The sequence below is a fragment of the Lissotriton vulgaris genome, unplaced genomic scaffold, assembly GCF_964263255.1.
Source record: "Lissotriton vulgaris unplaced genomic scaffold, aLisVul1.2 SCAFFOLD_6378, whole genome shotgun sequence".
Lineage (NCBI taxonomy): Eukaryota > Metazoa > Chordata > Amphibia > Caudata > Salamandridae > Lissotriton > Lissotriton vulgaris.
Window position 1 is genome coordinate 24,114 of NW_028245294.1, and position 14,763 is coordinate 38,876.

At 42.5% G+C, this 14,763-nt stretch overlaps 1 protein-coding gene across 1 annotated transcript; it reads left to right on the forward strand.

The window, feature by feature from the left end:
• Window positions 1-1,558: 1,558 nt before the first annotated feature.
• LOC147666489 (uncharacterized) lies at window positions 1,559-7,913 on the forward strand (the record flags this gene model as incomplete). Its single annotated transcript, XM_086949045.1, has 11 exons — window positions 1,559-1,665; window positions 2,231-2,396; window positions 2,707-3,062; window positions 3,340-3,473; window positions 5,517-5,668; window positions 5,805-5,849; window positions 5,939-6,007; window positions 6,287-6,352; window positions 6,888-6,976; window positions 7,165-7,273; window positions 7,770-7,913. Coding segments are annotated over 11 exons (1,437 nt in total), but the record flags the coding sequence as incomplete, so codon positions are not given.
• Between the last annotated feature and the right edge of the window lie 6,850 nt (window positions 7,914-14,763).

The window sequence follows — 14,763 nt, forward strand, 5'->3', positions numbered from 1 at the left end:
AAAACAACATCATCAACAAGGCATGTCATTTACATGTGCTTCACAGTGGCTCTGTCGCAATTACAGAATAGTTTCACAGTAATGATGACACATTGTACGTACAGTGTCTGACACAATCACATTCTTACATTCAAAAGATATTCTCAACCAGACCCTTCTTTGGTCAACATATAATGAGTAAACATTCCCCAAATGTCATTTGGTCTACAGGCACTTGGTAGTTCTTTTGCATAGCAGGTAAACTGGTCTCGACAATATGTGATATCATTAATTTTATAGTACAATTGGGTGTCATCAGCGTATAGGTTGTAGTTGATTTTTTCTTGTTTGAGTATCCGGGTAAAGCGTTCCATAAAGAGGTTAAAGAGAGCGGGAGAGAGTATGGATCCTTGAGGGACGCCAAGGGAGACAGAGGTTGGGTTAGAGAAGCAGTTTTGAATTTTAATCTGTTTTGTTCTATGTTGAAAGTAGGAAGTGAACCAGTTAAGGACAGTGCCACTGAAGCCGAAGCGGTTTTTGAGTGTGTTTAGTAGGGTTGGGTGGTAAACCGTGTCAAATGCCGCGGAAAGGTCAAGAAGGATGAGCAGGTAGGAATCACCCTTATCCAGGGCTAGGTGAATAGCATCGACTATGATGATAAGCTGCACCCTTTGTGGAAGCCAGATTGAAGGGGGTCGAGCAGGTTAAACGTATCAATGTGTTTGTCCAGTTGGAGGAGGGCACATTTTTCCAGGGTTTTGCAGAGGAGGGGAAGGTTGGAGATGGGGCAAAGCTTTATTAGGGTTGTTGGGGTCAGTTTTGGGATTTTTTGGGATGGGAGTGATTTGCCCGAGTTGAAGGGAGATGGGTACATTCCCTGTTGAGAGGGAGGCGTTGATGATGTTGGTCCAGTAGGGGATGATGACATTTTTGAGTTCTTGGGTTCTTGGATGAGTGCGGAAGGGAGAGGATCTTTTGTGTGGGAGGAAGGTTCTGCACTATGTCCCTCCTACTCGTGCACTCAGAACCTAACACTCCACCTCCCCAAAAGAATAGCACCCCTAACACCTCCCTCCTCCCCCCCTGCTCCACCTCCACTCTTAACCACCCAATTTACTCCGCCTCCCAACAATGGACCACACTATTCCCCTCCCTCTCTACTGAAAATGACATCCCCCATCCCCAATCACTTACCTCACATCCCCCTCTTATCTCCTCCTCTCTTACCTCCCTCTCTCTCCATACCCCCTTGAACTCGCTCTCTTCGAACTCCTTCATGAGAAATGATAGCCCCCTCTCCCAATCACCCACCGACCTCTCCGCTCCAACATCCCCTCCTCCCCTCGACCCATCATACGACCTCCCCCTGGCCCAACCACCTGCTTCACCAGAAACTCTATGCCCTAAACTAACCTAACCCCTCCACTGACACTTAACAGCTCCATCACCCCTCACTCCTCACCCACCCACTCCTGTTAGTCAGATAGTGCTTTTTAAAGGTACTGTTAAACATCTGTGTACTAAATAATTATATTTTGCTTACATTTCAGGCAATAACATATAATTATTTATTTTTCAGGTTAATTCTGAGTTATCAAGGCTTCTAGAAATCGAACGTTCTGTAAGTGCAGCATATCAGCCACAGACAAATGGTTTAGATGAGTGCACTAATGCAAGCATTAAAAGGTAAAGCTAATTCTGATTCATTTTTGCATACACATGTTGATAGGCAATTTATTTATAAAATATTTTCTCTTTAATATTTATACGTTTGCAAGTACTTGAGTGGTACTTGAGTGTTCGCATCTGATGACTCATCTTTTCCGGTCCAACGGTCATCTGTTGCTGCTGTCTAACCAACGCATTACAATGAGTGTGGGCGGAGGCAGCTGGCAGAGGGACAGTTCCAGACCCAGTTGGACTATTGCAGTGTCCATAATCCCTACAATCGGGGCAGAGCCAGCTCAGGCAGTGCTGTAGGGATTACAATAGTTAATTAAAATGAGGGAAGTGGGAGCGCCGAATTATTGTCGGCCGGTCACACTTATGCAACTTTGATGGTCAAATATAACTGTGACCGGCATCGTTATCATGTCTTCGGCGTTCAATAATATATTAATTGCAACTAGAAACATTTATGTTTAAATGAAACAAACATAATTGAAAGTATTTGAATTCTAAGGGAAATAAACTTTAGTAATAATCTGCCATTAACAATCATGCCACGTGCTAATCTTTTGTTATTTTACAGCACGTTGTCTAAATACGTGAATGAGCATCAAAACGACTGGGATTTATATTTGGATCATGCGTTGTTTGCTTTACGATCGAAGCCACATACCACAACAAAGGTTTCCCCTTTCCAACTTATGTACGGCCGAGAAGCACGATTTCCAAGTGAGGTTTCCAAGGATCTGGTATGGGATTTTGATTGTGTTTTTAATGTAAAGAATTTTTACAATCTTGCTTTTTGTTTCTCAGTGATTACTCCAATTTATGTTTTATATGCATATTGTTATTTTGTCATTATACATACATTCACTTGCTGGATACTTTTTAACTTTTGACTTAGATTAAATATAATTTCTCTGTGTGTATAGTTTCTTTGCTTTAGCGTAACTTTTATTTACAATAAAGCACGTTATTTTAATTTATTTACATTTTTATATAATAATACAGTTTTATATAACGAAAATGAGTGATTGCGTTTTATGTTTCCTTTAATAGCTTGAGTTTATACTCCCAACTGAAAGTGAACATGCCAGCATTATCGTTGAAAACAAAATTAATAAAGCAGAGTTGCAGAGGCAGACAAAACAGAATATTGAGGTTGCCCAGGAAAAGCAAAAAGAACAATTTAAAAAGAGAGTTTCCCAAAAATATAAGCCGTGCACCTTCAAAGAAGGACAGTTAGTGCTTCTGAAAAATTGCAGGAAAGCTACAAGAAAAGGAGGCATTTTGGAACATAAATTTACCAGACCATACACTATTGCTGAAATGCAAGGAAAGCGCGTTAAATTGCTTAATGATCGCAATATCCTTTTACGTACAACACACAATTTCGACATGTTGAGGCCTTATAAGTCGAGCGTCAAAGGTAAACAATGTAAAGTAATGTTTTCGGTTATGCAATGGGAGATAATTGGATGTGTTTAGGAATAATATACTATCAACATATGTAAATGTCTCCTTAATTTGGTGAAAAGGTATTAGGTTGAGCAGGAGAACGTGACGCTGAGTTTATCCAAAAGATATGTTTTTAAAAGTACGGTATTTTAAACAAGGGATTATTGAATGGTAATTTTTTTTGTGGAAGGTTTTGTATTTGGATGATTGAGTAGTCTGTTTTTCCCAACTAAGTTTTTGTAAACCTCAAAACGAATACTTTTCAGGGAGCATTACCAATCAGGAATCGCCAGCATCTCTTCCACTTGAAACACTTTCAGAGGAGAATTATGATCTTGCAGAAAACAAAGCGTGTGTGTTGTTCGGGGGTGAGGTTGCTACTTATTTTAATAATACTTATGTTTTAAAATTGTTTAACAAATATTGACACTGAAGATGTAGGGTGTTCTCCCAAAAAGCTTGATTTTACTACCTCTATTTTGGTAATTATATATCTTAGTACTTTGTGTCCGGCTGGTTTACTATATGGTGCTCACTTCTAAAAGTATATTACCTTACACTAATCCAGACAACCCTTATGGGGTTTTTAGTGGTTTTAGACCACATTAGAAAGCTCTCTAAGTGGTAGCTCTTGGTAGCAGCCTTCATGCTTAGTGCCCCAATTACAATGCCCTCGGAAATGGCTACGAGTGAGGGTTGGTTGGGAAGGAATCCTACCTGTGTTTTGGAAAAGGGCCTGTAATCCCAAGGCCGGCTATATCCGCCCGAGGGATAAGCATGGGCGAATTTTGCGAATCTCGCGTTCGCGAATTTTGCGGATTTGCGAACTCGCAATCCGCAAAATCTGCGAATTCTCGCGAATTTGCAGATTTTTTTTGTGTTTGCGCGGGTTTCTGCCAGTTCGCGAGGGTTTTGTACAATGTCGCAAATTGCGAACTTACCTGTCGGGTCGCAAGTTTCGCGAACTTGTTGTTTCTACGTGTCCAGCCTGTTTGGGACACTCTTCTTCATCACTGCCACTCTCTGTCACCACTGCCACTCTCTGACTACTCATGCCACCCTCTGGCCCACCCATGCCACCCTCTGTTTCATCACAGCACCCTCTGGTTGTCCAGTCAGTGTACATTATTGTGAATTGTGAATTAGGTGAAGTAATGTGGCTCACTGGTTAGAGGCGGCAGACCAGAGAGCAGACCCGAGAGCAGAGGACGGCCCGGGACCAGGGTTCGATTCCCGGCGCGACAGGTTTCTGGACCAGGGTCAGTGGACTCGATAATTCTCTCGCCTCGGTGCCCACTCTGATCAGCGATCACACTCGGCAACTCTGGGCATTAGCTTGCCTCATCTTCACTAACGGCCCCACCAGACCGCCGGGGATGCCTGGTCTCACCCTGGAGATACCCATTAAGGGACCATCTCTCAGGGAAGCCAGGAAGGGTTTCGCAGCGGTCGAAGCGCCTTGGGACCCTACGGGTAAGTAGTGCGCTATATAAATGCCTATACATTTACATTATTGTGGCAACGCAAGCACACCTTCCCTGCCTCAAGTGACCTGAATTAATTTGGGGCTGATTAATGTGTCACAGAATATTTTTTTAGCTGGCACCTGTTTCCTTAGTGCTTCCTGATTAGTGATCTTTTGCACTTGCTAAGTGCTTTCATTGTTGCAAAATTAGTTACAACACCTGCCCTGCCCCAACTGACAATAATGAATTAGGGGCTGATTAATGGATTTGAACTTCCAGCCTGGCTCCTGCTTGTCTCCCTTAGCTGTAATTCAGGACCTTTGTGGCATATGTGTAACTATTCTGAGGTTCAGAGCAGGGTCACATAATAGTTGCAACTGGCAACTGAACTCTGGAGGGGCCCCTCAGGAAGCACTACAGGAAATGGCTACTAATGATGAGCCTGAACTTTTGAACCTGGTAAGTAGTTTCAGTTTTGCTCGTATTTCTGCAATTTTGCACTTATTCGCGGGGCGCGAAGTTGTACTGGGAAGCCGCGAACTCACGCGAACAGTGCGAGCAAAATCCGCTGCTCGCGGATTTGCGGATTTTGCGGGAGATTCGCGAATCTCGCGGATTGCGAATTTACCGAAAATCCGCAAAATCCGCGAGCGAAACGGATTTTCCGCCCATGCTTACCGAGGGATTATGATGGCATATTCACACTACCTTTCTGTGCGGCCTTTTCGACACAGAGAGGCTGTGGGAATCTGTTTTTGGGGGGGCCCAGCAGGGCCCACATGGGTGCAAGGCCTCTGGTTGGCAGTCTAGTGGGCACCTATGGTGCCCCCGTTGAGCCCTGCACCCGGCGAAAGTAATTTGTTTGGTGTGACTGTCAGTTTAGAAGTTTATGTAGGTGTCTTTAAAACGTGTTTTAACTTATGTTTCTCACTTATATATCCGCAGACTTAAAAGATTCTGGATCTAAGACCATGCAAACACTTTTGGATGCGTGGAAGAAACCAGTGATGGGACGCTTGGAAGCAATAGTGTCCGACATTAAACTGTATGATTCTTCCTTTTGTTCACTCAAAACGCAAGAATGGATTGTTGATGAGGTTGGTTTCTATAACATCGATAGTCAGTATAGTATGTCCCAACACCGCCGCGCTCACGCCTGTCTGTTGGTCCTTGCTCCAGCAGATTTGTAATCATGCACTACGTAACTAAGTGTAATTATTATTTTTTTTTTAGGTAATCGATGCGTACCTTAGCAAATTATGTATGTCACGATCCAATGTACGTATATTTTCATAAATAACGCACACAGATCTACCCCAAGATAACAGTTGTTTTACAATGTGTGTAATGATGTCCTTTTATTTTAATGTTTAGCACTTTCTGCAACAGTGTCATCCTCTACCTTCCTGGGCAAATACCGGTCGTCTGCTTTTCGGGTTACATATTTGAATCTCTTATTTGACATTTCACAGTCTCAGGTTATAATGATTTGTTAATGTCACTGATGGATTTAGTGTTGAAGTGTACAAGACACTTACAATAAAGTATTGAACAATTAGCAAATTTTCACATGTTGGTATACTGTGAATCTGTGTACTGGTCATCCAAGTAAATATTTTAGATTTAGAATTCCGATTAACAATCCATTGATACCTTTGACCGTATGGAGTCAGGGTGACAGTTAAAGTTATAATGGCACATTCTATTCTATGCAGGTACCTTATGAAACTGCGGAAACTGTTGTTTGTCCTACAAATACTGGCAATCATTGGATTCTTTTAGTTAGTGCCAAATTTTTAATTTTGATTTCTCGTTCAGAGGTTTGAAAGTTATTGATGAAAATATGAGTGGTTGTAATAGTTGGAGATGCCTACATTTTTTTTGAAGATATACATTGGCTATTTCTGAAACTATTTTGTTTTGGAATGTATCCATAGCGGCCCTCTCTAGCAACACATTTTAAAACTCAATACTAAAATTCTAAGTACGGTACCAGCTGATATAACAAAGTAGCAATGTAAGATTAATGATTATAAATCAATAAAACGTGTAAATAAAAAAATAAATAGGTAAGGCAACATCACTTAATAATTGAAGGATGATTCAAAAAGGATTTTCTAAAGCTGTGTAAGGGTACTTACGTATTATGCTCATTTATTTCGCTTACTCATTTTTAAGTTGGCTATAATCCAAAACACAGTATTTACAAAGAACTATAACAAGCGAAAAAGTGGTATTAAAGTACTACAAACCTTACTTTATTCCCTTTCTCTTGATGATGTTGTTTTTCAAACAGCTTTTATACCATTTCCACAGATATTGAAACCTTTTACAAAGAAAATTATAGTTTACGATTCACTGCCGGGAAATCTTCATACCTACACAGTCTTCTTGAGAAATTGGAGGTGCCCTTTCTCAAATACAGTTTCCATTATCTATTTAGTACTTTTAAGATTGCAAAATAACAAAATTCACAAACTTTAATTTCGTTTACTAATTGATCACTATTTGTGACAACAATGTAATATCTTTATTTTTTTATTCTGATGGACAAACTTTAATATTTTACATAACCTTTCATATGTCTCTAAAGGGATTTCCTACAGGCACTGAATCATCCCGACTATGACCTTTGGGAATTAGTGGTTGAATCTAACAAAAAGCAACAGGACAACTACAATTGTGGTGTTTTTTGCATGCTGGTAATGATAAATTCCTATTAATATTATAAACCTTCATTTGTTTTTATGAAAGAGAATAATTTATCATACTCTCGAATGCGACATTATTGAAGTTGATTCTGTTTTTTTTCTTGGAGTACTTATAAATAGTAAAGAAGGCTTAGACCATAAACAATTAAAGGTGAGGGGAAATTCACTAATGAAATATTTAAAACAGTCTTCCACATGGTGCATGCATGGATTTTAGGGGTGCACCACATGCTGCCTACTAGGGATTGCACTTCAGAACTCCGCCCGGATGAGGCCGTAGAACCTGTTAGAAGCAGAGCAGTATTTCCCTCAGATTATCTCTCTGACCACTAGTATGATCCTAATGCGGTTGGACGGAGACCTCTGATGAGGCTTTCCAACCAATATCATATTACGTCCATTTCACTTTAACTTCATCATTTTGATAACATATACATTTTACTCTAATTGTAATTGATGAAAGTAAAACTTTCAACTGTGTTCTCAGTTTGCAGATTCTTATATCAGTCAACAGCCAGTTCCAGAGATTTTAATAAATTCTACATTTATGGAGGATTTTAGATTCAAAATTACAATGGATCTAATGGAGTCATCAGGTCTGAGTTTAACATTTCATGTCTCAATTTTATAAATGTGTCATGCCTTTGGGTCAACAGAATGTTTTGATGATTGGGGTAGCTATTTTTGTTTTCTCAATTTTTTTAAAAGTACACAGCATAACTGTTGTACATAGTATTAAATATAGTAAAGTATAGCAATAATGTTTTTGAGTATGTTAAAATCTGTCATTTTTCTTGGCAATAGAAAGAGTTTATAATAGTTGTGACTGTGTCAGAGCACTATCAAGTCTTAGGAATAAACTTTGAAACATGTACCAGATGCCCCAAGATAAGTTTTAGTTTTTTACTTTTCCTGTTAAGATGTGCTGATCTACCTCAATATTACATTTAGATTCTGTTGAAGATTTCTGCGGTGTCTGCAACCAAATAACTTCCGGCGGAGGTCAGGAAAACATTATGGTAAATATACACAATTATTTTTAAGAGGTACAAATGTAGAGGTCAGGCTAAAGATACTTTCAAATGTCTTTTTATATGTAAATGTATTTATTAGTTTTCCTACAAACAAAGAAAGCCACAGTGTTAATTGTATCATCGTAATACAGTGACTCATACATTGCAAAGGCAGCCTCTTAGCAAGGCTAGGCATAGTGGTAACAGAAAGTACATAGAGAAGAAAGCACTAAGATATCCCAAACAGAGTCCATTGTGCTATTTGCTGCCTCTGTTGAAAACAAAAACGCCACAACCCCCTCTTCATCCGGCATCCCCAGAACGGTCTTCATTGAGTACCTTTACAATGGTCCCGGAGCCCTCGACCGTTTCCTTAGGCTATGGCCAGGTCCTTTCATAGGTCCGGCAGACGCAGCATCCTCAGATATTTAGGCAGGGTAATCTTGTGAAATTCAGCTGAGAGAAGGTGTAGGAATGGTCTCCAAAATTTCTGGAAGGAGTCAGTGGAGTTGTTCAAGGTAGCGGGATGCGCTCCATTACCAGTATGTACCCGAGCCTATGAAGCCAACCCGTGTCCGTTGGGGGGGAGGAGCCCGAATGCGTGAGGACATTTTCTAGTGCTGCACCAATGTCCATGTCGTTCCCCAGGCAGAGCTGGCCCTTACTGCCTCTGACCCCAGCTGCTTTTGGTGCCCCTTGCTCCTCTATGATGCTATCACCGCGTCATGGGGTGCCCTCGACACCCCATTTGCCTGAGTTCTTGTGGTAGGTTGTTCCATGTCTTGTCTGCGATGTGGGAGAAGGATCTTGCTCCTGCTCTGGCTCTGTGGATGCGCGTGGGTTTGGCTAGTGCGAGGTGGGAGGAACGTAGAGGGATCTGATTTTGTGGTGGAAGTAGGTTCCGAGCTTGTTGCCACTGACTGGGGACTGTGTGAAATGTGTAACAAGTATGCATTTACCATGCTAGGAAAGACAACTGGCACTTGCACTGGGGACCTTGTACGCATGAACCAAGTGACTTTATGTGAAAGTTGCTTTCAATGTCAGTCACAAATCATTCCAGTTTACAAATGAAAAAAAACATATTTACCTGTTTACAATGCAAAGTGAATAAAACATTTATTTTTACTATCTTTCCAACAGGCACTATGCGAACAATGCTGCCGATGGATATATATGGAATGCATTCGAAAAGATGCAACATCCTTGTTACATCAAGAAAGTTTCACCAAATGTAGCAAATGTATTTAATGCACAAGTTAGTTACCTTCGGTAAAGATGTGTTCGCATGTGAGCTGTAGATCACATGCTTTGCATAATCGTGCCATCTAGTGTTGATTACAGATGTTCAAAAGTAGTTTTATTTTGAAGAAGTCTTTCCAGTCTCGAGGTTAGGTGACTCCTCCTCGGGGGAGGTGGGAGGGCACATGTGAATCCACAGCTCTACATTAGTCGGAATTATATTTAATATTTATTTTTGATATCCAGAACACAATATTGTACTTCACTGAAAATTATTTGAAAACATTTGAAAAATAAATTATTATATTGTGATTATGTATTGTTTTGAGTGATTTATTAAAAATATGCAGGGGCATGGTCACTTTCATTGTCATGACGGACACCGCCAGCAAATAAACTGCCTGTATAAACTCCTCTCTGACTCAGGGGTGAAATGAATCAGGCCGAGCAATCTTCAAGGCCACACCCATTATTTTTCTACATTACCCTGGGTCGGGGTACTCACCTCTACACCCTCACAAGGCTAATGTATGTCCACAGCACTCCCAAAAGGACGAGCAAAAATCATGTGGCCACTTACCAAGCCACAGCTGACTTCAATCCCCGTTCTCAAAACAGGGGACACACCGTGCACATTTTGTGGAGCCAGCAAAAGACAAGCTTCTAGTCAGAAAATGATAGTTACTCATCGCCAGCCAAGTCCTGCATAAGGTCCTCTCTGACGTAGGGGGTACACAGACCAACGGGGGAGCTGAAATTTCAGTGTTCTGATTTGTTTCTTGGTTTGTGATTCAATTAATGCAGAAGAGTGGGGAGCTAAAAATACATGCATCTAAGACATGGACCATAGTGCGGCTGCGCAGAATTATGCGCATGCGTGGAAACGCGGGGTGTGGGGGATTAGATTGAGTATTTTGTCAAGTATGACACCAAGGGATTTTTGCCCTGTCGACAATGATGGGTTTATTGTTAAGTAGATTCATCTGATCCATCCTTGATTGAACCGGGGGAGGAGAAAGTGAGGAGGAAAGGAGGAGGAATTCAGTTTTGGAGGGATTCAGAATCTGTTGATGAGTTGACATCCAGTTTTGAATGGAGTCGAGAGTAGAGCTTAGGATGGCGGGATCGTGAGTGGAGGCAACCTTGAAGTAGATTTGAGTGTCATCTGCGTAGAGATGATAGTGGATCCCGGATTTACTTAGGAGATTTCCCAGTGGTTCTAGGTAGAGATTGAACAATGTGGGTGCAAGTATAGAACCTTGAGGAACACCTTGACCTACCGCCAAAGGAGATGAGAGACTGTTCGCTATTTTGATCATTTAGGATCTATCAGAGACATAGTATTTGGATAAAACGTTGTGTTAGTCTTAATATTGTTTGGTGGTAGTGTAATATTGAAACTGGCCCTAATCTCAGCGAAAAGTGTGAATATACAGTGCTGAGCATGACCCGATTTACGATGATATTTTCTGCCACCCGCATCATGCAGGCTTTTCTTGTATTCAAAATATGCTTGGCTTCTTTAACCTTAGAAATAAGGTGGTTGTTTTCAAAGTGTTCCTATTTGCATTGCACGCATATTTCTTAGCAGCCTTCCCTGTGCTTCAAAGTAGGATCGTTTTCTCCGTTACCATGAAAGCGACTTCGTCCATAAAAGCAGAGAGGAAAGGTCAATTCTGTAGTACCCTCCCTTTTGTTGTTTTCACTCACGAACGACTGAAGCGCTGCACTGGTGCCAAGACTACACTTCAACAGCAGGATTGGTCTTGAACTAATACCCCATCCCACTTTGTACCATAACTGGGCCTTGTAAGTTTTCAACAGAGGTGTGGGTGGGGGGGCCGTCGGACGGTTTGAACTCCTGGGTTCCATATTGGCAGACCAGAAATTTTCTCACCGGACATCTTGGATTTGCACACTTATGCCGCAGTGAAACAGAGCATGGGAAGTAAAGTCAGGTTAGTAGTACATTTCGCAAATACTACCTGATGTATACTTGCCCACGCTTTGTTTCACGGCAGTGATGTGATACTATTTAGTCAGAGGTCAACTCAGCTGTGTCAGTGAGCCATAAGAACAGACATTATGTAGCCAGCTATGATGCTTGCTCGGAGTAGTCCACCCATGAGCATCAGACAACATCCCATAGCACTATCTAGCTAGGGGTAGCCAAGAAGCAGACATTATGCAGTCAACAATACACAGTGGCGGGGCAAGAAGCCATCTATGGGAATTGATCATTATGCAAAAATCCATGCTATTTAGTGTGAGTGGTCCTCCAAGGGGTGCAACCCATAGGGTCGTGTATAATGCAACCAGCCATAGCATGTTCTCTGATGGGACACTGAGGAGTGACACAGGAGCAAGCATTATGTGATCAGCCATGATATATGGCCATAGGGGACCACCCTCACCATGCCAGCAGTAGGTTAAAAAATACAACTGTAGCTCTTTGTATACCCCAATAAGCACATGGTCTTTGTTTTGTGGACAGAAATGTTAATGTATCACTGGCCCCTCTTTCTTTATCTTTTACCATGCAACAAAAATCTATTGAAACAATAAGTGTTATGCTAGGCTATGCTCATTAATCTCTACACATACTTTCTACAATTTATGCTGGGAAAATAGACCATCAAACGCTCTAATGCACTTGACCATCAAACCCTCTAATGCACTTGTAACCCCACCTATGTGAATACCAGGAACATATCCGTACTAATAAACTTTGAGAAACTACTTTAAGAATTGACTTCATAAAATCACTACATCACCTTCTTAAACTGGTGTTGATTTCATTTTTTCACACCTGTTTACCCACACACAGCGTGTTAAACAATTTATCTTGCCCAATTGAAAAGAAGCATGCTCATAGGCTCACCCTGGTTTTCCGTCAGTGTTCCTAGAGAAAATACAAGGCCTTCAGTGCAAGAGAACCTGTGCAGGGTCTAGCTTAGAAGAGGCTCTGTGCACTAAAACAGAGAGTATATTTGCTGTGCACAAAGCCTCGCTGGCGGAGGTTTTAAGCAGTGTGAAAGCATGCAGACCGACACAGGAGAAAAGCCCATGACAGAGGAAGCCTCTGACCAAGCGGACATGTGGAAGGCACAGCTGACTGGAACTGGGCATGTATGTTGGCTTGTGCAATGGGCTACCAAGGAGTCTCATAAATTGGCTAATGTCTGTCTCTCTGTGAGTAGACATTGGCGTGTGAAGATCTGCTCACCCAGGCAATTGCGATGGTTAGTGCTAACACATGCTATCACCGTGCTCCTCTTTAAAAAACACTGTGAATCATTGGACCTATATTGGTCTTAACCTGAACTATATTCAGCATGGCAGTGGCTATCAGACCACCCCTTGTAGCCCCTCTTAAAAGGCACTGGCAACTTTTATCCTTCAGTTACTTTAGTAAGACCAGTGGTTCAATGAGGAAAACTGTTCTTTGGCTTATTTTATTTTTTTACCCAGTTTGGAAATCGGTTCACCCACCCACTGAGTAGCTGACTCTTGCACAGGGATCAGCATAAACAGCGAACCAGCTATAGTCACATTAGCTGATGTTTTACCCTGCCTAGCACTGCCACTCCACACACTATTTCAGACAAATCTCGTAAACTCTGTAAAACAGCTGCTAGGAACACCATCTTACTTCTAGGCTATTCTTCCTAAACTACATGTAAAAACATTTTTAAATACAAAGAGCATGTAAATACTGATGGTTAATTAACGGCCATAGCTGTATTGAAGCAGAGACATTTGTTTTGAGAATTATTAATGCAGGTGGCATTTGGAACATAAGTTCAGCATGAAGTGTGAAGGGATGACTGGGCAAGTGTCAGTCGGTAGGTTGGATGTGTTGTGTTTTTACTTATCCTAAATGTGAAAATACTTCGGTGACAGTCGGTAGGTTGGATGTGTTGTGTTTTTACTTATCCTGAATGTGAAAATACTTCGGTGACTAGGGCAGTCTGCGCATGTGCGGAGAAGCAGTGTCTGACCGGGCCGCGTGACGTTGCTTTGTGAGAAGGACTTCGGGGTCAGCAACGGCAGTCAGCAGCACCGTATCCCGACTTGTGAGAAGGACTTCGGGGTCAGCAACGGCAGAGTCAGCAGCACCGTAGCCCGACTTCACTTCCGGTCAATTGTTGCCTCATTCGCTTTCGAGAGCTTGAAAGTGAATGCCAGTGCGCATGCGTGCAGTCACATGCATGCGCGCTAAACCGACAGAAGAGTGGGGAGCTTAAAAATACACGCGTCTAAGACATGGACCATAGTGCGGCTGCGCAGAATTATGCGCATGCGTGGAAACACGGGGGGTGTACAAAAAGATGGGGTGAGGCTATTGATAGAACACCGGCGAAGGTGAAAAATAGAAAAAAGACACGAATCAACAAAACATCCATCCCAGCTGCACACGAGCAGGACCGCGCGACACAGCTGCGCACGCGCAGGACCGCGCGACACAGCTGCGCACTAGCAGGACCGTGCGTCACAGCTGCGGATGCGCGGAGCGAAGACACTACCTCCTATCGCTGAGTTAGGACCTTGCCCTGGACAGATCTCACTCAACCTGCGCAGAGGAAAGACACTCCCCCCCGCCCCCCGAACAGAGGAGCCAACCTGAGGCGCTTAAATATATCTCAGCATGTGCTGTATGTTGTCCTCAGCGCATGCGCAGTTAGTCTATGGCCTCTTTACCTCGCGATGTGGGAAGCGCTGTCTATCACCAGCGCATGCGCAGTTGTTCATCCACAGGCCTCTTTTAACCCGACCACAGCAGGACCGACAGGACCCACATCAAACCCCAGGTGAGGGCAAGAGATACAAATATTATCTGGTGCTGGCGGGGTCAAGAGCCTGCTGTCACGGGATTGATTTTGTTGTTGTCTGCATTGATCAATGATTATTTGTATCAAAAATGCTCATTGACCCTCATTGGCGGAGATGGGTCACTCTTTTTTTCCCCGACTGGGTCTGGGTACCTCAAGGTCTGTACTGCATTGTCGTGTTTACTCTTTTCCCCAATAAAGCTCCTACAGCAGTGAAGGTTTATGAGTGGATTTGCTTCAAAAATACTCAGCAAGCACAAGGAGCGCCGAGCGTCTTATCTATGCGCTGCGGTTCGCGCCGAACATTCGCGCATGCGCACTCTCCCTCTGGCGCGCTCCTCACGTTACCCCAGTGCGCGCCGCGTCATCACCGGCACCAACAACTAGACCGATG